General features: G+C 46.6%; 4 protein-coding genes across 5 annotated transcripts in view; 1 reads left to right on the forward strand and 3 right to left on the reverse strand.

Moving 5' to 3' along the window:
- The window catches only part of FAM149B1 (family with sequence similarity 149 member B1), a 39408-nt gene extending 37945 nt beyond the window's left edge, over positions 1-1463 (forward strand). Inside the window, exon 14 of the mRNA XM_056113514.1 lies at positions 238-1463. Within this exon, the coding sequence (XP_055969489.1) occupies positions 238-311 (74 nt within the window). The 3' untranslated portion in view covers positions 312-1463. The remainder of the gene's footprint in view (positions 1-237) is intronic.
- On the reverse strand, positions 1327-8472 carry DNAJC9 (DnaJ heat shock protein family (Hsp40) member C9). Its single transcript, XM_056113516.1, has 5 exons — positions 8273-8472; positions 8046-8186; positions 7150-7404; positions 3819-3905; positions 1327-2923 (listed from the first exon to the last, which is right to left on the reverse strand). Exons 1-5 carry the CDS (start codon positions 8450-8452, stop codon positions 2804-2806), a joined length of 783 nt encoding a protein of 260 aa, XP_055969491.1. The 5' UTR covers positions 8453-8472; the 3' UTR covers positions 1327-2803.
- A 3594-nt stretch (positions 8473-12066) lies between these two features.
- Positions 12067-14037, reverse strand: MRPS16 (mitochondrial ribosomal protein S16). 2 transcript variants are annotated; one of them, XM_056113527.1, is made up of 4 exons: positions 13952-14037; positions 13350-13610; positions 12233-12359; positions 12131-12170 (listed from the first exon to the last, which is right to left on the reverse strand). In XM_056113527.1, the coding sequence occupies exons 1-4, from the start codon at positions 13962-13964 to the stop codon at positions 12164-12166; spliced, it is 408 nt and encodes a 135-aa protein (XP_055969502.1). In that variant the 5' UTR covers positions 13965-14037; the 3' UTR covers positions 12131-12163. The 2 variants fall into 2 exon arrangements, with proteins under 2 accessions (XP_055969503.1, XP_055969502.1); XM_056113528.1 differs by having other exon boundaries at positions 12067-12359.
- A 4079-nt stretch (positions 14038-18116) lies between these two features.
- Positions 18117-23434, reverse strand: part of CFAP70 (cilia and flagella associated protein 70) — a 67690-nt gene continuing 62372 nt past the window's right edge. The window contains exons 25-27 of the mRNA XM_056113454.1: positions 21165-21266; positions 20300-20347; positions 18117-18569 (exon numbers count right to left, since the gene is read on the reverse strand). Coding sequence (XP_055969429.1) covers positions 18489-18569; positions 20300-20347; positions 21165-21266 — 231 coding nt within the window. The 3' untranslated portion in view covers positions 18117-18488. The remainder of the gene's footprint in view (positions 18570-20299; positions 20348-21164; positions 21267-23434) is intronic.

Genomic DNA, 23434 nt, shown 5'->3' on the forward strand with positions numbered 1-23434 from the left:
CCACAACCAGTGGTGCTCAGGAATCACTCCTGGAAGGGCTCCTGTATGGGGTGTTAGGACTCAAACCCAGGCTGGCCGTGTACAAGGCAGACACCCCACCTACTGTCCTTTCCCTCCATTCCCCAACTTTAAAGTTTAAATGGTCATTGGAGCAGGAAAGACCCTTATGTAAGAGCTTGAGATTGCCAAGTTTATAGAGTATGTTCTAATGTCACGCTATGGCATCATTTTTGACAGGTTCTCAGTTACACGGGTCTACAAAATCTCAAAACAGAGGTGGACCAGTCTCTAGATCCAGGCAGGGACTATAGGGCAAAAACCGAGAAGAACCTGCTTCAGGCTAAAGGTGACAAATGAGAAGATTCTGTGAACCAAGTTTTCCGCCACCTTGTGATCCACAGCTTGCATGCAAGAAACGACTCGCTACCAACTTCATTTCAAGTATTTTGGTACAAATGACTGAGGGAAAAATACCTGCCAAAGATTACATGGGTACTATTTTTATCTGCTGTAATTGTCTTTCAGCATTCATTAACCAGCCTGTTAGACCAGACAGTAAATTTGTACCCAGAGATATAACAAATGAAGAACCCCAAATCACTGCTCATGTTGCCTGTTAACAATGATCAGTTCAATTATTATAAGATTCTATGAGTCTGTATATACATAAAAGCAACAAATGATTGTTTGATAACATTATCACTGGCTTTGGAAAACTGCTTGTATTCAATGTCTGGTGAGTTGTAGTCACTGAAGTTATTTTGGAGAGTGCTGATTAAAATTTGGACTCATCCAATGTTATTGCTCCCAAAGCTTTTAGCTACTGAGTCCAAAGGCAGTGAGTGTAACTAAGACAGAAACATTGAGCACTGTTTGTTGAGCACTGTTTATAAAGTAACTTATATAACCAATCATTTTTTTTTTTTCTCCAGAAGCCAGCTCAACCTCATAATACCACCTTCATTATCAGGCTATGCTCATTTTCTTCTTAAAGTACTTTATTGGCCATTTTTTCCAGAGTATTAAACTCACCTTGCCAAATCTTCTGCAGCTCTACATCAATTAAAAATAATTTGGAATTTGTTAGTACTCCAGTAAGGTGCAATCCCTTAAAACTGCAGAAATTCTGGCAGTTAATCCAGTAAAAACATATTCTGCGTGCAGCATTAGAAAACTTCAACATTATTTTACCATGGCCCTTTTCCTGAGCAGTATTCATAAACACAGCAATGGTTTTAACTATGAATTAAATTTATTTTATTTAAATCTCATTGAATTTTGATGCAGAATTGTTTTAGACCTTTTATTGATAATCTTCAGAGTGAATAAATTCAAATCATAAATCGGGGCAATGCTTAAAAAATATATCATTGTTCTAATGTTATCATATGAAGGCATGCTTCAGGCAACTTGTATTAATTTATATTTTTAATATAATTAAAGAGTATTTTTAACTTGTTTGTAATGCAACTGAAACGTGTCAAGTGCTTTGATAAATTATGATACACAAAGTTCAGTGATCAACTTGTTTTATGCATGATATTGATTAGTTTACAAATATTTTAAGTTGAACAGTCCCCAAAATCTTCCAAATATTCTAACAAAATTCAAACCAACCTAAAAAACATAAATTAGTACTATTTTCACAAATCAATACCGTGAATATGCATGATAACAAATTATTGGATCAAGACAGTTTCCTTTTGAAAGTTAGAGCTGGATTGGAAAGGGATTCTCAAATGGCATCTTCCCAGATCCCTCAGCTTTTATAAATGAGGAAACAAGTTCAGAGAAGTTCAGTGAATTAAGCTTGTTCAGGAGTTACAGCCAGGCCAAACACCCAACTCTATGCTACTTAAATCAGGTCATCTACTAAGATTTTTCTGCTTTATGTTTTTTTTGCATCTGCAGATTAGCCTCAATCTGTGGACCAGTTGAGACAAATCAAAAATGCGGGTTTTTTTTTTCTAGGTCATTTAAATTTTTTTGTTTTGGTGCCATATCCAGCTGTGCTCAAGGGCTTAGTCCTGGCTCTACACTCAGAATTACTCCTGGCAGTGCTCAGGGGACCATATGGGGTGTTGGGAATTGAACCCGGACTGACCACATGCCAGGCAAGGGCCCCACTGGCTGTTGTTTCTATCCCTCCGGTCTCTCTGCAGGTCTTTTTAAGTGATCATTATAACAATTATTTTAAAAGCTCCCAGATCCTAGCAGTCATATTTTTGTTACTTATTTATTCATGTACAAGTCTTACAAAAATACTTGGAAGTACTCTGGGTACCTCCGATACATCAAGTAAAGAGTACAAAACCTGACTGAGTGAAAGAGAAAGGAGATAATGTCTATTTATGATCATTAAACTGTAGGAAAACTACCAAGTGTTAGTAGAAGACAGAAGTCTAGCAAATGTTTTGAAGGTATTCTAACTAGGTAAAAACTTGTTTGAATAAATATGCACATTATTCAGAATTCTCTGCATCTTGCTCCTGAATGCTAACTTTTCCAGGCAGTATGGACAGACCCACATCCCTGTAAACTTCCAGGTACAGATTCAGAGACACAAGTGCTATCGGGAAGTATTCCCCCTTAACTATCACCAAATTCCCAGTATGGCCTCAGACTCGGATTCTTAGGATTACTCAAGTCAGATTCAGAGCTCCTTCTTGGTTTTCAAAGCCAATCTAAATCATACAGGCTGGAAAAGCACCTTTTCTCAGAGTGAGTTGACTCGCCTTCAGATCGTGACTGCATCTTGCCTACATGTCGCCAACTAACATTTGAGGACTTCTGAGTAGAAAATTCATTTCTTTCCTTTCTTGGCAGCTGTTTTTTTCCCTCCTCGATTGGAAGGTTTGCAGTACTTTGCTTCCATCTGAGCCAGAAAACTGTCCATTTCCTTTTGTCGATCCTTCTGTCTGCTCTGTTTGGAAAATTAAGACACAAGCTTTCAAAAACAGACTTCTAGAGATAGAAAACACCTGAGAGTTGCTCCGGGTGGGTAGCCAGGAGAATGGGAAGTGACTGTTAGGGCCAGGGTAGGACATTAGCCTGATGATAATGTCCTATAATCAGTACTGAAAGTTGTACAGCTTTCCGATTAGAATCCACTGAAATGCACCTTTAAAGAGCTAAATATATGGCACAACAATGTCTGAAAGAGGGGCTGGAGCGATAGTACAGCGGGTAGGACATTTGCCTTGCATGCAGCCGACCGGGTTTGATTCCCAGCATCCCATATGGTCCCCTCAGCACCGCCAGGAGTAATTCCTGAGTGTAGAGCCAGGAGTAACCCCCGTGCATTGCTGGGTGTGACCCAAAAAGAAAGAAAAAAAAAGTGTCTGATAAGAGAAGATTAGGAATGGGAGGGAAATAGGCTATTGGTGGAGGGAAGGTCACACTGGTGGTGCTGAAACACTGGGATGCTTGTAACAACTGTAGAATGAACAACTTTGTATATCACAGTCACGCTGTCCTCCTGTTGTTCATCGGTTTGCTCGAGCAGACACCAGTAATGTCTCACAACAAATTGTGAGACTTGTTACTGTTTTTGGCATATCAGATATGTCACAGGGAGCTTGCCAGGCTTTGCCATGCGGGCAAGATACTCTCAGTAGCTTGCCAGACTCTCCGAGAGGGGTGGAGGAATGAACCCAGGTCAGTTTATCACAGCATTTTTAATAAAAATTTTTAAAAATGTCTGCAAAGAAAATCCTCAAAGACTATAGGTCCAGCCCCCAAGACCCATTAGAAGTAGGAAACGACAGCAAAGAGACAGCAAGGGCCTGCAGAGAGAAGCTGCCCTCTGGTAAGCTGACCTGGATGACCGCTCTCAGGCTGTCCACTCCTTCTTCTAGTCCCAACTCCTTCCGGGTCTTCTCTGCTTCTTCAGCCTCTTCCTGAGCCTAAAACAGAAAGTCATGAGATTCCACGACAACCAAGAGGTGCTGAAAGTATACCCTTTCCCCACCAAAAAAGACCAATGATTAAGAATTCTACAGGGACCAGAGAGTACAGGGGCAAGTTGCTTGCCTTGAATGTGGCCGACCCAGGTTCAATCCTCGGCATCCCATATGGTCCCTGAATACCACCAGGAGTGATCCCTGAGCGCAGGGCCAGGAGTAAGTCCTGAGCATCTCAGGGTGTGCCCCAACACAAAAGAATTCTACAAATAAATTACATGAATGTCACTAAAATATTGCTGAGAGCAAGCAGTAGATGTGTTCTGATAAATATTTGAGTTTTCGCCATTTCTAGTTGCTAATGGTAACAATGAGTTGGTATTCATAAACCACATAGTGACAGGAAGAAAAATAAAATGCTAAAAGAGCTCATAAAGGTCACAATCCAGGATGCCCTCAAAAATGTGACAGGCTATAGTCCCCTCAGATTCCTCCCCCAGAAACCCAATTTTCATGATGGTCAGTAGCCTTGAGAATGACCCTGACCTAAAACCGGCTTTGTTGTACAGTGAGCAGGGCGCTTGCCTTGCAATGTGGTCGACCCAAATTTGATTCCTGGCACCCAATATGGTCCTCTAAGCACAACCACGAATGATTCCTGAGCACAGAGCCAGGAGTAAGCACGAAGTACTTTGTTGGGGCCCACAAACAACAACAACAAAATTGTCTTGTGTAGTCAGAACAAAGACTAACAAATTCTTGTTTCAACCATTATTTAATTTCAAAGTCACCTTATGACAAATTTCCCCAGGGCAAAAGGCAAGTTACCAAAATACCAAGAGAAAACGTGGGAAAGGCTAGTAAATTAGTTCTCCCTTGCCGGGCTCCAGGTAAGACAAGAGGTCCTAACTCCAGTCACTGCTAACAGTGACTCTGGGAATGAAGTTAAGTGAAGACCATGACACTACTCCAACAGTGACCGTTTCCATTGTCTACTTTCAATCCTTATATTCAACCTATTGAAATTTTAATTCCTTCCCTTCCCCAAATTTGCTAGCAAGTTTGCACTATGCCATTCGCTTCTCCTCCCCCGCCCCCCCAAACTCCAGTGAAGTTTCAAAAGCTAATAGCCTCGTACTGAAAACGGCTGTGCTCAGTTGAGCTGATTACCAACTTAAAACGCAGGCGTTAGGGGAAGCTGGCTCAAGCAGGAGAGCAGCAGCCTAGCAAGGGCCTAGCAAGAGCAAAGGGCCAGCAAGAGCAGCCACCTTGCATTTGATTCCTGGTCTGTGTTCAGCTTGACTCTAAGCAGATGGAGCCAAGGAGCCAGTGATCTCCATGTACTGCCCAGTTCTCGCATCTCGGGGCTCATCTCATTCCCACCCCCATTCCCATTTCTCTAGATTAGTTTCCAACCCCAGGTCCGATGCCCCATGTCTGGGGTGGAGACATTGACCCCATGGGCTCTCCCAAGTTGTTAACTGGCAGTCGGCCTGCCAGTGCTGGTCCTCAGGTGTAGCCACTGCTCTGGGTTCTAGCTCCCTTAAACAGGCTTACAGCCCCACACTGCAGGTGCATAACTGAATGTGTGGCTCACAAAACATTTGGCAACAGTAAAGGCTTCTGAATGTGAGACAACCGGAAGTCAATTTTAAGTCAACCACATAATGAATCTGAGGTGTCTGGGGTAACACTTCCAGAGTCCTGAGTGGCAACAGAAGGGAACCCTGCTGCAGGTGAGACGCCTTTTAGTGAGGCGAGATCTGCTTTATTTTTATTTTCGGGTTTTGGAGCCATACCTGGCAATGCTCAGGGATCACTCCTGGAGGGCGCAGGAGATCACATGGGATATTGGGAAGAACCTGGTTGGGTACATGCAAGGCAAGCACCCTTCTGGACCACAAGACCTGCTTTAAAAGTGCCGCAGCCATTTGGCAGTGTTCCCTCTAATCAGATGTATTTCCATTCCAATTCAGCCCTGCGGTGTACAGCTCCCCTGAGACAGCTGCAGAGCCCTGCAGCCTGACACTGCCTGCTAGCCATGTGGTGTCCATTGAGAAATCCACGCAGAGGTCATGGTTATTTGGTGCCCAGTCCCCTGCAACTCTCCTGAAGGCCTCTCCCTGCCAGAGAGAATCCTCACCCCCCCCAAAACTGCAGAACAAGAAGGCCCGCCCCCACTTCCACCCTTGCCCACTCTGACCACAGAGGCCTGCAATTCTGCGTTTTCCATAAAGGTGCTGCCCAAAGTGTGTTTGGAAAGATACCATCAGAATAAATAAACTGAAACCTTTGTTTCAAAGATGACTATTCTGGGTGCAACTCAGTCTGAACAGAGTGAAAACTATCACCCAGGTCAGAGGTCTCCAAGCCCAGCTGCTCCATTCCCTTTTCCGGAAACAAATAACTGCACTGTCCCCCTGGGAATCTCCCACCTTTAAGGAAACAAAGAGGTTCCAGAGGCTTCTACTGCCCTGGGCACTCTGCCGAGGATTGTCTGGGCCCCACTACTGGGAGAAATGACTCGACAGGGTGAAAGGATTGGCCCATATTCTTAGGGTAACACTGGAAACCTTCACAATTAATATAGTATTTAAACAATTCATGTAGCATAATCTCTTCTGGAGGTGTTTATTTTTGGGGGGAGGGGGAGAGGGAGAAGACTGGGGTCACACCCATGTTGCTCCAAGACTTACTTCTTGCTCTATGCTCAGGAATCATTCCTGGTGGGGTTCTGAGAACCAACTGGGGTTCCTGGGGATCAAACTTAAGTTGGCCACGTGCAAGGATTTACCCCTGTCCTGTCTCTCCAGCCCCTGTAGTATAACCTTTTTAGCACAACACACTAGGAGCACCAGCTCTGAATGAGAGATGCTCATTTTACAGGATGAAAAAAATATGGAACCGAGATTAACTCTTAGTAGAGGGACAGCATATACTCCTCCACCACTGTAAATTCCAGTTCCTCTTGGAAACAGAGAAGATGGAAATAAAGAATAAAAGGAACTCAAAAATCTTAGCCTTCTTGGGCCAGGAGATCGTGCAGGGGGAAGGTGCAGTAGCGCGAAAGCCTCACTGCCTGTCCCAGCACTGCAGGCTGCAGCTCTCCAGGCCCTTGAGCATGGCTGGCTGTGGCCCTGGAGGAGGCGGAGCAGCAGCACAGGACCCCAGCACCGAACTGTTGGCAACAATGGCCAGAAGCTCCCCGCGCATCACCTGGGATGCCCCCAAAACCAAACACTCTTACCCTTCTTTTCCTCGCATTCATCTTCTGCTTTGATTCTCTGACGAAGGCCTTGAAGGCAGGCACCTCTTTGGCATCGATGGCTTGCTGAATAATGCTCCTTATCCTGGGCTCGTCTGTGTACTGCACACACAGCACGGACTCCAGGATCTGGTCCATGTCCCCCTCAAAGTCCAGATATGCCTGTTTGATATCAGCCAGCTCTTCTTCTGATCCTTTGTACGTCCTTTCAAATGCCTGGATGTCCTCTAGAGATATCTGGGTAAATGAGAAAAACATTTCTCACCTGGAGAACTTCCTTCTAAATAGAAAGCATTGGAGGGAAACTAGACTTTCGGTGTTGAAATGTTTCTTCCCAAATGTAACGGCTGCTGGAGTTTACTCCGTAGCAAGGAATCAAATTTGCCAGACCAGAGTTTCCCCCAAAAAGTTCTCCAACCTTCTAGTCCAACCTTCACTGTTAAAAACGTTAAACTCTGCATCAAGAAAACGGAATGATGTTTGCAGTGACTAGAAGGGAGGAGAAGAGATGGAAAGATGTACTTGATATGGGAAATAAAGTACATCTCGTAAAAACTAAACACCCTCCTTTGAAACACAGGGAATCAAGAGACCCAGTTCAGTAAGGGAATGTGCGTGAGCAAGGCTTGCCGCACTCCAAGTGTGCTCGTACTCCACGGCCGAACAAACCCCTTATATTCCTGCCATCCAGAACACTTGGGCGGGAGGGAGAGCACAGCGGGGAGGGCGCCCGCCTTGCACGCGGCCGACCCGGGTTCCATCCGCTCCCCCAAGCCCGCCAGGAGCAATTCCTGAGCGCGGAGCCCGCGGAACCAGGGCGGGTCCGAACACCAAACCAACAATGCCCCGCGTGGCGGCAGGCCCGGGCCCCCGGGTACCTTCTTGAAGAGCAACCTCCAGTAGGTCTCCCAGTCCCGGTCCTGGGTGAGCACGTCCGAGTCTTCGCTCACGGTCCCCTGCTCGTCGTACAGTGCTCTCTGCTCGCTGTCACTCAGAACCGCGTAGACCTTCCCGAGGATCTGCAGGGAACGGAGGGTGCCGGGGTCACGGGCCCGCCGGGGGAGACAGAGGCGCAGCCGGCCCGCGCAGGAGGGGCCCCGCGTACCTGGAAGCGGCGGGTGGCGTCCGCCTTGTCGCCCTCGCCCACCCGGTCCGGGTGCACCTGCAGGGACACTTTGTGGTAGCCGCGCCGGACCTCGCCGTCCGAGGCCTCGCGCCGCACGCCCAGCACTTGGTAGAGGTCGGCGGTGCCGAACACCTCCTCGCACAGCTCCAGCAGGCCCATGGCTCGCAACGGTGCAGAGCGGCGGCAGCCTCGGGACGCCAGCGGGTCCCCGCAGCCCCGGCGCGGCTCCGAACCGCTGCCTTTTCCCGCGCTAAAAGCCCAGGGCGCCTGCGTCACAAGAGACGCGGGAGGGGGCGTGGCCCCGCGCCTGGCTTTACGGCCGCGGCGAAACAGGGCGTGGCCCCGTCTCGCCTCACGGCCGCGGCCCCGCGCCTCGCTTTACGGTTGCCGTAAAACGGGGCGTGTCCAGGCCGGCGTCTGCGAGAATTGAGAGCGGGAGATGCTCTCAATTTCCGGGATGTCTTCCCTGGAAACCTGCTGAACCGTGCTGATAAGATGGTGAAGATAGCTGGGAATGATCACGCTGGACAAGTTCTGAGGGCCAAAAGTAGGTAAAGGGATATTCTTGATAACCTTTCAGTATCAATATTGCAAACCACGGTGTCCAAAAGGAGACAGAGAAGAAGAAGAAAAGCACCTGCCATAGAGGCAGGTGGGGGGTGATGGGAGGGAACCTGGGGACACTGAGGTTGGGAAATGCACACTGGTGGAGGGATGGGTGTTGGAATACCGTATAACTGAAATCCAACCATGAACAGCTTTGTAAGGGTCTGTCAGGCAGTGATTCAAGAATAATAATTTTGCAACCTACAGCTCTAGCTTGAGTTCTGCAGGAGAAAGCCTACATAAAACAAAGCCCTTTAAAAATAGAGGATTTTCATATTCATCACATGGCAAACTTTCTACGTGGATGGAGGTAACATGACCCAAGACTCCATCTGAATAAAATAAAAGCTGGCGGAGAAGGGTTAGTTGTACCACCTCCTTTGCAAACCTGAGGCTGGTGAAGCTGCACATTCCATCCTCCGGGATCGCCAACACTACCCCTGCCTAAGAGGGACCGCACTGGCTCTGCTTTTGGAATGCCCAGAACCACAACCAAGTGTGTGTAATACCTGCTCAGCATAGAAACAATGTGAAGAGTAATTTTTTTAAAAATTGTAACTTAGGTGCAGGAGCAATTGTAGGGTGCCTGCTTGCATGGGTGGGTCCAAAAATAAAAATTATAATTTAAGCAACATGTCCTCAATAGTGCTAACATTTTGATGTACCAAGTTACTGCACCTTCAACCAATAAGTGTTCCCAAGACCCTCTATCTTTGCCATGTCACTTCTAGTCTGGAAAAGAGTAATTTTAAAGGCAATACATTGAAAATATAAACTGTTTGTGCAGAAGAGGTAGTACGGAGGTTAAGCTGTTTGCCTGGCAGGCAGAGATCCTGGTTTAATCTCCTACATCATACATAGTTGGCCTCCAGAGCCCTTCGAGAAGTGATCCCTGAGCACAGCCAGATGTGGGTCACTTCTTCCTTTGCTACAAATATGTAATCTACTGAAGCAAAAGGTTTTTTCCCTTTCTAAAATGCATAGCTGGTTTGAGTATTTTGAATTTGAGATCCAAGACAGAGTGAAAAATATGCCCATGAGACCTACAGCAAGGTTAAGACTAGAAAAACTACAAATCAATGAACTCACACAGAAGATGTGTATCAGCTCCTGGATAAAGAATAGACGAGGACATAAGTCCCAAGTACGTGTATTGGCAGAAATGCTAGGTAATGCCATAATCATTTTCATATCAGATCCCTAGAGGTTTTCAGAATACTTTTCAGAATCACATTCTCTTATGCACTATGAGTTACTCAGGAGAACCACAGTCTCTGAGGTGAGTAATATCTTATATGGTGGGGGGCCCACCCAGCCACTCCCAGCTGATCCAGCTGATGCTAGTATGAGGTCCTGCTGGGGATCACCAGGGTCACACTGACACGCTGGGGATCAAGAAGAGATCAGGCACACTGCAACCTAATGCTTCTACTGCATTCTCAGCACCCACATGAATATACTTGAATATATTTTAAGTCATTTCTTTTCCAAATCCAGAATGCAATCAGGTGAAGTCAGTTCTCCTCCCCAGTACACCTGGTGTCAGTCTCCTCACAACTGGAGGCCAACCAGTGACCCCGGGGAAGCCTGGATGACCCCAGAATTTGAAGTGGCTGGCAATTGTCCTCAGAATATAAAACCCAGAGAATAAAATGTTGAGACAATGATGGCGCTTGAGAATTTCCTCTGGATACTTCCCTTGCCTACATTTACCAGAATTTGCAATCTGCATCACCCAGTACGCATTAAAACCATCCACTCGTGCTTGAGGTTGTAGAGATCTGTCATTCCAGTGGAATTTTGTTCTTGGATGACCTGGCCTTTATATTACCAAATTCATAAGACCTAGTGTGATGATTCTATCACTGACCTTGTTTTGTCTGAAGGCCACACCCAGCAGTGATCAGGGCTTACTCCTGGGCTCTGCGCTCAGGGGACCATCTGGGGTCCTGAGGATTGCACCTGGGTGGGTGTGTGCAAGGCTAGCATCTGGCTCGTTATATCCTATTGCTCCAGCTCCTCGCTGGCTTTAGATTAATTTTCGTAATGCCCCCCCCACTCTTGCTCATTCTGTGCCAGAAAAAAGGTATGCCGGCATACTTTTGGAGAAAGACCCTCTCTCTCCAGGTAGATACACTTGTGTCTCAATCTTATCTTTGCCTGGTATTAAAACAATGTCACCTTGGAGCTAGAGAGTTCAGAGGTGAGGGCATATCCCTTGGGTGCACCTGACCTGGATTTGATCCCCGGCATCTTTCAAGCATTACTTGGTGTAGCTCTGAAGTTCTCTGAGCATCATGAGATGTCCCTGGTCACCACTGCAGTGGCCGTGATACTGCTGGGACCATAGCACTGCATCCTTGGGCCCAAGCACCGACTGACACCTGACTGGCAGCAATCTCTGGGAGTGGTTCCCTCAACCTCCAGGTACTGCTTTGGAAGGACCCTTCACCCCAAAATAAAATACAAAATTATGTGACCATGGAGTTTTCTGTCTATGAACCTTTGCTTCTCCAGCAATAGAATGGAAATAACCCAGCCCACTTTCACAATACCTTATAATTCTCACAACCTTGCATGGTAAGGGTCAAGCATATATGTGGGCTCTTCACAATGTTAGCATCTGCCAAACTTAGAGTCCTCAAACTCACAACCAATATACCTTTGTAAATCTGAGGAAATGTGTCAGGCAATATAAATCTGCAATTGGAAAAACAACAAAGTAATTGTGGACTTGAGCTGGTGTGAAGAACATAAATGATCAAGGAAGGATTTAACTGGATGGGCGATGAACATGTCACTTGGAAGCTTCCAAAGAAGAAACCTTAGAAGGCAGAAACTGTGAAGTTGTCTAAGACACAAATTCTTCAACCTCCAATACGCGTGGACCAGCTTGGTTTCCTGTACCCCAGCCCACAGACCATTGAGTTTTAGCCAAAACACCAGACCAACTTTTCTCAACCTTCCTACACGTGCAGCGGGCAGTCGTCCATAGACCAAGGCTGGAGATCACTGGTGTAAGAGACCCAGGGTCCAACCAAAAGTCTGGCCCACCCACAGTCACTGTTTTTCCCTCAGATATGGCAGAAAATAATCAATCTACCTAGATCTAGCTTTCTATCAGAAAACAAAACAAAACAACCAAAAAACCAGAGCACGGGTAACTTAGAAAACTCCATTTATTGATCTCTAGATCTAAAAAAACTCAAAAGCTCTGTACAAATGTCTTAGGGACCTTGGCCCTGTTCCTGGGCTCTGCTGAGGTCAGTCACTTCCCAACACTTTTCTCCTTTAAAAAACGGGTAAGATTGATGGTCATTTGAGATACATTACTCCTTTGTTTCCCCAGTCTCTGTGTCGGTTTTCTGAGACACTAGAAGGAGTTCCTGGGCCCGTTTCCGTCGTAGCCTCTCTGCATTGGTGATCATCATTGGATGCAAAGGGAAAAAGCCGGAGAGACCTAGAAGCAACAGGATTTCCTTGTGTTATAATTCAGTATAGGTCGGTGTTTCCCAGGAGCTCAGCACTACTTTAAAGCATGAGTTTAAAACCTGCTTCTCTCCAAGATGCCCCTTCTCTTCCTCCAACTCACTCCCTTCTAATCACTGCTCAAACAGTGGATACTGTCACTTCCTAACACTTTTCTCCTTTAAAAAAAATGGGTAAGATTGATGGTCATTTGAGATACATTACTCCTATTTTTATTTTTATATTCATCCAATGTTTATTGCAGTGTTATCTACAGTTGCTAACGTAGGGATGCAACTAAAGTGACTGTGGCTATAACTGCATAAAAAAGATGTGGGCAATATGAGACTAACACCTAAGGACAGAGATAAGGGCCAGGAGGATCACTCCACCGTTTGGAAGCTGACCTCACATGCTGGGGGAAAAGCCGTTGGGATGGAAAAGTAAATGATGGCTGGAGGGATTGCTCGGGATGAGAGATGTGTGCTGAAAGTAGACTAAGGACCACACACAATGGCCTCTTAGTATCTGTATTGCAAATAATGCCGAAAAGTAGAAAGAATAAAAAGAACTGTACCTGCCACAGAGGCAGAGAGTGGGTGGGGTGGGTGTGGCAGGAGGGATACTAGGAACATTGGCGGTGGAAAATGCTCACTGGTGGAGGGAGGGATGTTGGTTCATTGTGTGACTGAACTTGATCATGAAAGTCTGTAACTGTATCTCACCTTGAGTCAATTAAAAAAATATAATAAAAGATGTGGGGGGGCCAAGAGACAGTACAAAGGGGATGGATGGGCTTTAATCCCAGAATCAAGTATGATGCCCAGCAGTCAGGAGTGAGCCCTAAGCACAGCCCGCTGTGCCCCTCTTAGAACCCGACTTCAGCTCTCACGCCTGAAATGAAAACTACTCTTCACTCTCTGCAGCCTGAAACTGACTTCCAGGTAAACCACCGGTCCTGGCGGGCCCAGAGGCGCGTTACCCAGCAGCTTCTCCACCGGCTTGGAGAGGTGCGCCCCACAGCCGATCCAGTGCCGAATCCGCTCCAGGTTGAGGGCGACGAGCTTCTCCCCGTGGGTGTTGGGCAGCGGGTCGTAGGAGCCCAGCTGCTCCACGAAACGGCCGTCCCGAGGGCACTTGTTGTGCGCGGCCACGATGCGGTAGAACGGCCGGTTGGTGCAGCCGCCCAGGGCCAGGCGGATGGTTAAGTGGCCTCCGCGGTAGACCTTGCAGAGCGCAGAAGCTGCAGGCGAAGTCGGGGTCAGACGCAAGAATGCGAGGGCGCCTGCCTTGCACGCAGCCGAGCCGCACTCGAACCCGGCACCCCGTGTGGTCCCCTGGGCACCGCCAGGAATGATCCCGAGCACTGCCAGGTGTGGCCCCCAAACAAAAAGACCCTGGAGCACCAAATGGACAGATGGGGGTGAACAAAACACTACCCTTTCCCCCACTGCAGTATCCTTAGTTCTGATGCTCATCAATCTGGCCTGTTCCCCACCTGCTGGGGGCACAGTCCCTTCCCAAGGTGTCCTCCGGGCCACCCCATCGCAGGCTCAGCCGCCCGCGGGGACCCCGCACACTCACTCAGCCGGACCATGGTGCTGCGCCAAGGACGCGCTCCGCAGCGCCCGCCGCGGCTCCGGAGACAGACGCGCAGCTCGCCCCGCCTCTTCCGCCCCTGGCCACACTTCCCGGGATGCAACGCGGCGACGTGCGCAGTGCCGTAAAGTACCGCCGCGTCTGCGCGGCCGGGCAGTCGCCGTGGGAATGTGAGCTGAGGGGAGTTGTCGGGGGAACCCCGCATGGGCGCGTGGAAGTGACCTAACCTGGGCGAATCGTTCTTCGCAAGGGTGGGGCGGGAGGGTGCCCAGGAGTTGCTCCTGGCTCTGCACTCAGGTCTTGTTCCTGGCGGTGCTCGGGGGACCAGATGGGATGCTTTTGGACCCCTCCTGGGCAGGCAAAGATGGGCAGGTGCGGTCCCTGTCCCGCAGCAAGCTCAGCTGGTGGGAAGTCTTGAGTTCCACCAAAGTAACTAGAGGGAATTGGGGGCGCAGAAGGAAAGGCGGACTCCTCCACGCTTCCCACCCCCCCTCCCCCACTTTCCTAAAAAACCTCATGCCTTCCCCTCCCACCTCCCTCCTGTTCTGAACTGCGCCCTGCTCCAGACTTGGTGTGCAGTGATCTAAGACCGTTTTTCTAAGCTGGGTTGCAGCGCATATGTACTTTAAAAGATGTTTTAAGAGAAATTTCTTTATGATTTCTTATCAGTGAATGTTTGATTTGTACATTTGTTTTATACACTTTGATACCTGGGGTCACATAACAGTTCTGCAGACGAAGGGCCACAGAGAAGTACAGGGGTAAGGTGTTGGCCCTCAGCAGGTAAGCCCTGCCTCAGGGCCCTATTGAGCACCCCCTGGTGTGAACCAAAATATTTGATCAAGAGCGGAGGTGGGGGGTCCTAGTGGAAAAGTCAATTAAAAATCTGACCTAGGCATTGAAGCTGATGGTATCTTCAAAGATGTCATGCAACTGGCCAAACAAGTGAAAACAGAGATAGACAAATGGGACTAGCTTAAACTAAGAAGCTTCTGCACCACCAAAGAAACAGTGACCAAATTACAAAGACAGTCTACAGAATGGGAAAGGATATTCGCCAAATACACATCCGACAAGGGGTTGATATCAAGGATATGCAAAGTACTGGTTGAACTCCACAAGAAGAAAACATCCAACCCCATCAAAAAATGGGGCGATGAAATGAATAGAAACTTTCTCAAAGGAGAGATCCGAATGGCTAAAAGGCACATGAGAAAATGCTCCACATCATTAATTATCAGGGAGATGCAGATCAAAACCACAATGAGATATCATTTCACACCACAGAGACTGGTCCACATCCATAGGAACAAAAGCAACCGGTAGTGGCGTGGATGTGGCGAGAAAGGGACCCTCCTTCACTGCTGGTGGGAATGCCGACTGGTTCAGCCCTTTTGGAAAACAGTATGGACGATTCTCAAAAAATTAGAAATTGAGCTCCCATTTGACCCAGCAATACCACTCCTGGGAATATATCCCAGAGAGGTAAAAAGGTATAGTCGAAGTGACACCTGCAGTTGTTTGTTCATCGCAGCACTCTTTACAATAGCCAGAATCTGAAAAAACCTGAGTGCCTGAGAACAGATGACTGGTTAAAGAAACTTTGGTACATTTACACAATGAAGTACTATGTAGCTGTTAGAAAAGATGAAGTCATGAAATTTACATACAAGTGGTACTACAGGGAAAGTATCATGTTAAGTGAAATGAGTCAGAAAGAAAGGGATAGACATAGATTGCATTCATCTGGAGAACATAAAGTAACAAAATAGGAGACTAACACCCAAGAATGGCCGAGATTAGTACCAGGAATTTTGCTCCATGGCTTGGAGGCCAGCCACACATGCTAGGGGAAAAGGGAGCTCAGATAGAGAAGGGAGCACCAAATAAAGGGTGTTGGGAGGATCCTCACAGGATGGGAGAAGTATGCTGAAAGTAGACTATAGACCAAACATGATTGCCACTCGTTGCCTCTTTTGCAAACCACAACACCCCAAAGGAGAGAGAGAACAAAAAGGAATGCCCTGCCACAGAGGCAGGGGGGGATGGGAGGGATGAGGGGTTGGAGGAATACTGGGATCCGTGGTGGTGGGAAATGGGCACTGGTGGAGGGATCATTGATCATTGTATAATTGAAGCACAAGCACACAATTTGTAAGTCTACAACTGTACCTCATGGTGTCTCACTGATAAAAATTTTTAAAAAAATTTGACCTAGGGACCAGAAGTGATACATGCTCCTTCATGGAGCCCTTGAGGTTTAGACCCATGAAGGTACCTACTGGGCAGGAATCAGACTCCCCAGGGCACCACTTCAGCAAAGCCCTGTCTGCTCAGCGTCTTCTTTATTTTTCTATTTAATGTAGGAGTATTGCTATTTATTCAGCCATTGATTAGGCTGATTGAATTGGGCATGAACTTCACCTTACTTTTTTCCCCCTTTTTATAAATTCATTTATTGAATCACCGTGAGAGCAGTTACAAAGCTTTCGGGTTTAAGTCTCGGTCATACAATGATGAAACGCCCATCCCTTCACCAGTGCCCATTTTCCACCACGAAAAACCACAGTATACCCCCCCAATCCCTCACCGCCCTCTACCTGTGGGGCAGATGATTACTCTCTCTATTTTGATTACATTAAATATTCTGACACCAGACCCACCATTATTATTTGGGATTTTACCCCAACACTCAGATCTGCCGAAAAGGCAATCGTGCACAATTTGTTTTCTGTTGCTGATTATGATGTTATGTGGCTGTAGCAGTGGCCATGCGATTTTGGAATTCCAAAATTTTAACAACTGAATCTGGAGGGATTTCTGCCAAAAGCTGCTGGGTTTCGAGATTTGTTCTTGAGTCTTTGGGATTATGGCCTTAAGCAGCTTGATCACTGTTCGTGGGCAGTGACCCGGGGTCTCATTGGGGCAGGGAGGAAAGGGCAGGTTCCACCCCCATCCTGTGAGTCTCGCATGTCTCATCACTGCGGGCCCAAACCTGACTGTCCAGTGGCCTCTGGAGGCCTCAGGGGGAGCAGACCAATGCACGATACCTATTCCACCTGGGGTGGTCCGGCATCAGTAACCTACTACAGGGATCTGACACATTTCTGCCAAAAGCCGCTGGGTTCAGAGATTTGTCTCTGAGTCTCTGGGATCATGGCCATTAAGCAGTTTGATCAGGAACCAGAGAGGCCTTGCCTCCAATTATATAGCTGAGCTGGAGGTGGTCTGTGGGTGTGTCTCCCACATACCTAACTTTTGGCCATTTACTTTCTTGGTAAACTTGGCCCCATGTTGTTGACCCCATGGGTCTGGCAAAGGCAATTTGGGGGTATCTAGAAATCTGAGGCACCATCAGGCTGCTGATGCACTTGCCTCACAGGTACAGATTGACCTGCTGGCGGCACCATGCCCCATTGCTCAGCTTCTTGCTTCACCGTGGGATCCAAAGGGCCCGCTCACAACGAACATCCCCTTTACCCTAGGCAGTGGTCCCGCTTGCAGATTTTCTCTATGCCCACCTTAGAAACTGATGACTGATCCCCAAGTTTAAGTAAGGTAACCTAACTAGGGACCTTGGTAGGTGGCTTTTTCAAACAGTGATCCTGCTCAACTAGTAAACAGTAACTAAAATAACTGTATACACTTTGTAGTGTATGTATGTGTATTTTTACATCTAATTCAGAATGCCTTGATTAACTCCAGAACCACACTGGAGATTTCATCTTCCAACCCCCATTTTAGTAGTTTAAAATTTTTTTAATTGAATCACTGAGTAATTAAGTTGCTCGTGACTGAGTTTCAGTCCCATTTTCCAACACCCGTGCTTCCACCAGCGCACATTTCCCACCACCAGTGTCTTCAGTTTTCCTCCTGCCCACCCCCCTAGTTTTTGTGATTTTATTTTTTAATCTATTGGTTGCAGCATTGTGAATTATTTCAATCAGTGTTGTTAATGATGGCTTCACGTGTACATAATTCCAACACCACACCAATCACAGTGGTGAGATTTGAATCTCATTTCCATATTTTTATTACGCTGTTTTAATGTCAGATAAAACATGCAGAAGCTTGTCCTGAAGAAAGACAGGAGGATGGCGGGCGGTGGGCGGGAGGGTGTGTGTGTTTAATTTTGAATCCAGCAAGAAACTCAGGAGAACAGAAGCTCCAAGGTGAAATTATTCTATTCCCCCACCCACCACCCCCATGACACCCCACTAGAATCTAATGGGCTATTTGTAGTTTAGTTGGTTTTTGTTTACTCTCCTGCCTTTGTTTTTTTGGATCTGACCTTCCCCTGCAGGTGTCCGGAGGTGGCGGTGGCACACTGGTAGTCAGGTGTTCTCAGGTGATAAAGTAGGGTAGTAAGTACTGTTGGCTTTGGAGGTTCCTATTTTACCTCTTTCTGCCTGGTGTGTCCCGTTTCCCTATCTCACTAGGATATAACTTACAGGGTTTAATTTTTCGGGAAAGGGAAGGATCTCAAGATCTCCGGGGAGTAATTTCTTCAGCTGGACTGAAGTCAAAAGGAAGGATTTCCAAAGCCCACGGTTTCCTGTACCATGCGGATCTCTGCCAACAGAGCCTCGTCCTTCAGTTTCAACTGCAAGAGATAAAAGGAAGGACATTTATCTTATTTGATACACACATGTAGATGCCCCACAAACACTGGGCCAGAGCTAAAGAACATAGTTTCTTGGCGTGAAACTGGTTCTTCACATACTCCCAATTTCAGAGTAACCCCATTAAAAGACCTCAATAATATTTTGCTGATTCCACAGTAGGAATTTATCAAGTGGTATAAAACTCAGAATTTGCTTTTATTATTTGTTTTATAAGAGTTACAGTATCACCAAACATAGCTTTACTTATTCTTATTTAGCAAGTGACAAATTGAAGAAAGAAGAACCAAGGTAGTTAAGTGGAGTTAATTTTAGAATTCACATACTTACTTTGCCTACTGAATACTCATTTATGTATTTGGTTTTGGGGCCACACCTGGCTCTGTATCCCAGAGCATACTCCTGGCTCTGTGCTGAAGGATCACTCCTGTCTGGGTGCAGGGGACCATATGCAGTGCCAGGGATCAACCCTTGTTGGTCACATGTAAATCTAGTGCCTTATTGCACTATATTCTCTCTGGGCCCTGGATACTCTCTTTATTACTAAGGAAATCCTACCATTTCAGGCTAGCAATTCAGCCGGCCAAAAAGCCACATTTCCAGCTTCCTTTACTGATGGGGGTGGGGGGATGTCTTAGGACCAACTGTGACCAGTGAAATTTACACTTTTGATAGTATAGCAGGTAGGGCAGTTGCCTTGCCAGCTACACAGGTTTGATCCCCAGCATCCCATATGGTCCCCTGAGTAACGCCAGGAATGATTTCTGAGTGCAGAGCCAGTAATAACCCCTGAGCATTGCCAAGTGTGACCCAAAAAGCCAAAAGAAAGAGAAAAAGAAATTTAAACTCTTCTAAAGAGACATGAAATGTTAACTAACACCTCGGTTCTTTTTGCCTTTGTCCTTTTTGTCTCCCACCAAACCACTTTTTCCTTCTTTTTAAATATGAGGCAGCCTCGGGTAATCTCCAGTTTTGTTCTTGATTGTGTCTGAAACATGGACACAGAGGCTAGAGCTACAGTGGCTGGCTGTGTCCTTGCAACTTGGAGCACCAGAAAGGCATGCCGTGATTCCGCAGAAAGAAAAGAACTGGAGCTGTGCTGGCATCCTTGAACATTTCATACATTGAGAAACCTAAACAAATCTACATTGAGCATTTCACCTCAAATCAGCACTGCATAATGGGTGAAATAGACCAGGGTTTGGTAAAGCTCTCGTGAGTCAAACCCAGCACACTTCCTGTTCTTATAAGCAAAAATTTTTTTATTGAAACGCAGCCATACTCATTCATGTTTGTGTGCTGTGTTTTGGCACTATGAAGATAGAGGATATTATCAGTAGAAAACATTTGGCCCATAGCAATATTTCCTAGTCCTCCCCTTATGGACAAAGTTTGCTGATACTGGCTCTAGGCTCTATTTTACATATGAGGAAAATGAAGCCCAGAGGAGAACCTAGTAAGTTAATAATTCAGGTTATCTATGTTCCCTTTCAACTTGACTCTCAAAAAGTGGGGGGACAATTCTCCAAGGTAACAGACAATTCTCCAAGGTTATTATTCCAAACTCAGCATTTTCATTATGGTAATTTAACTCCCGAAAATTTGGTCTCAAGTTTTGACTTGAAATGCTCTCAGACTTAAATTAAGCCAGCTCCTTCCTCCCAGTTTCCCAGCATCGCCCCGAACAAAGAGCAGAAAACTTGCTTCCTACCTTCAGTGTGTACTTATAGGCCTGCTCAGCTTCCAGCTGCCGATTAGCCTACAAAACAGAACAGCAGCTGGTGATGGCATGTCAAACGTGATGGAACTGTACACTGCCACACACATCTCTAACTGAAGCAGACAAGTCCACACCTTGGTCAGTAACCTCTGAATTCCAGGGAATGAGGAGATGGTACACTGGAACAAGTACTTGGCTGGCATGTGGCCAACCTGGGTTCGATCCTAAGCACCTATATGGTCCCCCAAAACCTCCAGCAGTGATCCCTGAGCACAGAGCCAGGAGTAAGCTCTGAGCACTGCTGTGTGTTGCCCAGAAATCAACAATAAAGACAAATAAATAACCTCTGAATTCAGAGGGGAAACAGGAAAATGAAAGGAAGAAAAAGAAAATAATCTAATATAGATGTGGGCAAAAAAATTCCTTTTCAAAAAGCTTAAAGGTAAATTGATAAAAGAGATGGTTAGGTGCTCGGACATACGATATGGTGCTGGCAGCACTTTTGTGGAGTTTTCTGGTGCGGGGCCAGTGCTTGTGCAGCCAACTGTGCTCTGGGTTTGCTCCTGGCTCTGTGCTCAGGGATCACTACAGTGGGGGTCAAGAGACCAAGTATGGCGCTGGGGATAAAACTGGGGCCAGCTGTGTGCAAAACAAGTGCCTTACCACCTGTTCTTTCTTTCCCCAGCCCCGAGTATATTTTCAAGTACATTCCAAGTAGCGGCTATCCCGACTTATCTTCTCCTTCATCAGTATAATTAAAGTGGTCTGAAGTTTGTTAAGGGAGCATGAATTAATGGCTGCCCTTTGGTCGCTCGCCAATTTGCCCTGGAAAGGCACTGCATACAGTGATACTCACTTTCAGGCAGACCAGAGCCAGGTATGCCCATACTTCAGCATTGTGGTTGTTCAAGGCATTGGCTTCAGAGAGAGCATCCTCAGCTTCAGTGAGTTCCCCCAGCTGGACAGAGAGAAGGCGTGTGAGTGTCCCAGGAAAGGTAGGCTTCAGCTGACGTCAAGTTCAGCGGAAACCACTTTGTCCCGATAACACTGGTGTGCATGACCTATACCAACAGGTTTCAAGTTTAAAATTTTTAGCCATCGGTCTCCTTCCAACTTTTAGGTTGTGACCCAATAAATGCATCAGGTCAGTGTGGAACTTCTTGAGTTCAAAAGCCAGGTGGGGAAGTTTGGAGTTCCACTTGGTGAGCCCTTAGCTTCTAGCTCCTGCTTCCCTTGCAGGCAGTCCCGTTAGGGCATCCTGAGCCAGGGAGCTTCAGGTGCTGGGGCTGGGAGGCCAGAAGGCTTTACGTAGTGTGCATATCTTCAGTAATCCCCCCCCCCCACCCCTTAGGGACTTCCAGATATATAACTGTATTTTTCTCTTGACATTGTGCTTACTTTTTAATGATGAATGTCCTATTAACCTTGTTCAGAAAGGTTCCTTTGCATTAGCACTAAGCACAGTGGGTAGGGCGTATGCCTTGCAAGCGGCCAACCCAGCTGACCTGAGTTTGATTCCCCCGCCCCTCTCGGAGAGTCTGACAAGCTACCGAGAGTATCTCACCCGCACAGCAAAGCCTGGCAAGCTACCCACGGTCACGGTTCGGTCACGGTTCTCCCGTTGTTCATCGATTTGCTCGAGCGGGCCCAGTAACGTCTCCATTGGGGACTTTGTTGTTACTGTGTTAGGCATATTAAATACGTCACGGGTAGCTTGCCAGGCTCTACTGTGCGGGCAAGATACTCTTGGTAGCTTTCCAGGCTCTCCAAGAGAGGCGGAGGAATCGAACTTGGGTTGGCCATGTTGGCTGCATGCAAGGCAAACGCTCTACCGCTGTGCTATCGCTCCAGCCCAAGCTACCCAAGACATATTATATATGCCAAATACAGTAATAACAAGTCTCACAACGGAGACGTTACTGGGCCCGCTCGAGCAAGTCGATGAACAATGGGAGGACAGTGCTATGGACAGAGCTACAGTGCTATTATGCAATACATATTGATCAATCAACACACTATTCAGAGACTGCAGGGCGCTCCCTGAAATCTAGGCATAGGGATATCATGGCTATTTCCGAGAACTGTGAGGTTACTTAGTAAAGCAAAAAGCCCAAGGGAAAAAATAAAGCACTCTTCTCCCTAAAAAGGAGCCTGTTCTTTTTGTTTTGTTTTGTTTTGGGGCCACACCTGGTGGTGCTCAGAGATAAATCCTGGCTCTCCACTCAGGAACACTCCTGGCAAGGTTCAATGGACCATATGTGGTGCCAGGGACTGAATTGGGTTGGTCACATGTAAGACAGGTTCCCTACCTCTACACTATCTTTCCAGTCTCTTCAATTTTGTTTTAGATCAGAAAATCACAGGTTTCTATTCTCAAGACAATACAGAGTATGACTTCCTAATGCCTGTTTGGATCACATGTCAAATATCGTCAACTTATTCATTATCCAATTAACCTTTACTTACCAAAGACTGACTGCCAGGAGAGTGTTACATACACAGAATCAAAAGTTGAAATATAAACCGTGCCTTGAAAGAGCTCACTAACATGTAAAATATATAAAAAAAAAATGTGGGACTGGAGACATAGTACAGTGGGTAGGGCTCTTGCCTTGCAGCCCACCAGGGTCTGATTCCAGCATCCCATATAGTTCCCCAAGCCCACCAGGAGTGATCCTTGAGAGCAGAGCCAGGAGTAAGCCCTGAGCACTGCCAGGTCTGGCTCCCAAACAAAACAGAAAAGCCCAAATAAAACAAAATGAAAATTCAAACTCACAAATGTTCCGATAATGAAGCAGCATTTCCATAATAAAAACATATCATGGGGCAAGGGAGGATGGGAAGACGGCCCAAAGGGCTGGGGCTCATGCGCTGCGTGCAGCATCCTTCACTTTGATCAGGTGTTCCGGAGCACCGGAGGGAGAATCCCTGAGCACTGCACTGCAAACAGCCCCTGAGCACTGGGTGTGGCCTCAAAACAGTCAAGAAAACAAAATCAGCACCACAAAAAATAGTCTTTTAAAACAATTACTTTAGGAGTCATGGTTTACAGTATTACTAATGGCAGGGTTTCATGCATAAAACATTCCAACACCACACCCTCCACCAAAATTTCAGCTTCATATA

The sequence above is a fragment of the Sorex fumeus genome, unplaced genomic scaffold (assembly GCF_029834395.1).
Source record: "Sorex fumeus unplaced genomic scaffold, SorFum_2.1 ptg000020l, whole genome shotgun sequence".
Classification (NCBI taxonomy): Eukaryota; Metazoa; Chordata; class Mammalia; order Eulipotyphla; family Soricidae; genus Sorex; species Sorex fumeus.

What these genes read in the sequence shown, in the direction of transcription:
- DNAJC9 (XM_056113516.1), bottom strand. Translation starts at nt 8,452, where the DNA reads ATGGGCCTGCTGGAGCTGTGCGAGGAGGTGTTCGGCACCGCCGACCTC. An exon ending in GGAGGTTGCTCTTCAAGAAG is followed by an intron (nt 7,405 to 8,045) that starts GTACCCGGGGGC and finishes TCATTTACCCAG; the next exon opens with ATATCTCTAGAGGACATCCA. An exon ending in GCCTGAGAGCGGTCATCCAG is followed by an intron (nt 2,924 to 3,818) that starts GTCAGCTTACCA and finishes TTTTCCAAACAG; the next exon opens with AGCAGACAGAAGGATCGACA.
- MRPS16 (XM_056113527.1), bottom strand. An exon ending in GCCGGTGGAGAAGCTGCTGG is followed by an intron (nt 12,360 to 13,349) that starts GTAACGCGCCTC and finishes TGTTGCTTCTAG; the next exon opens with GTCTCTCCGGCTTTTTCCCT.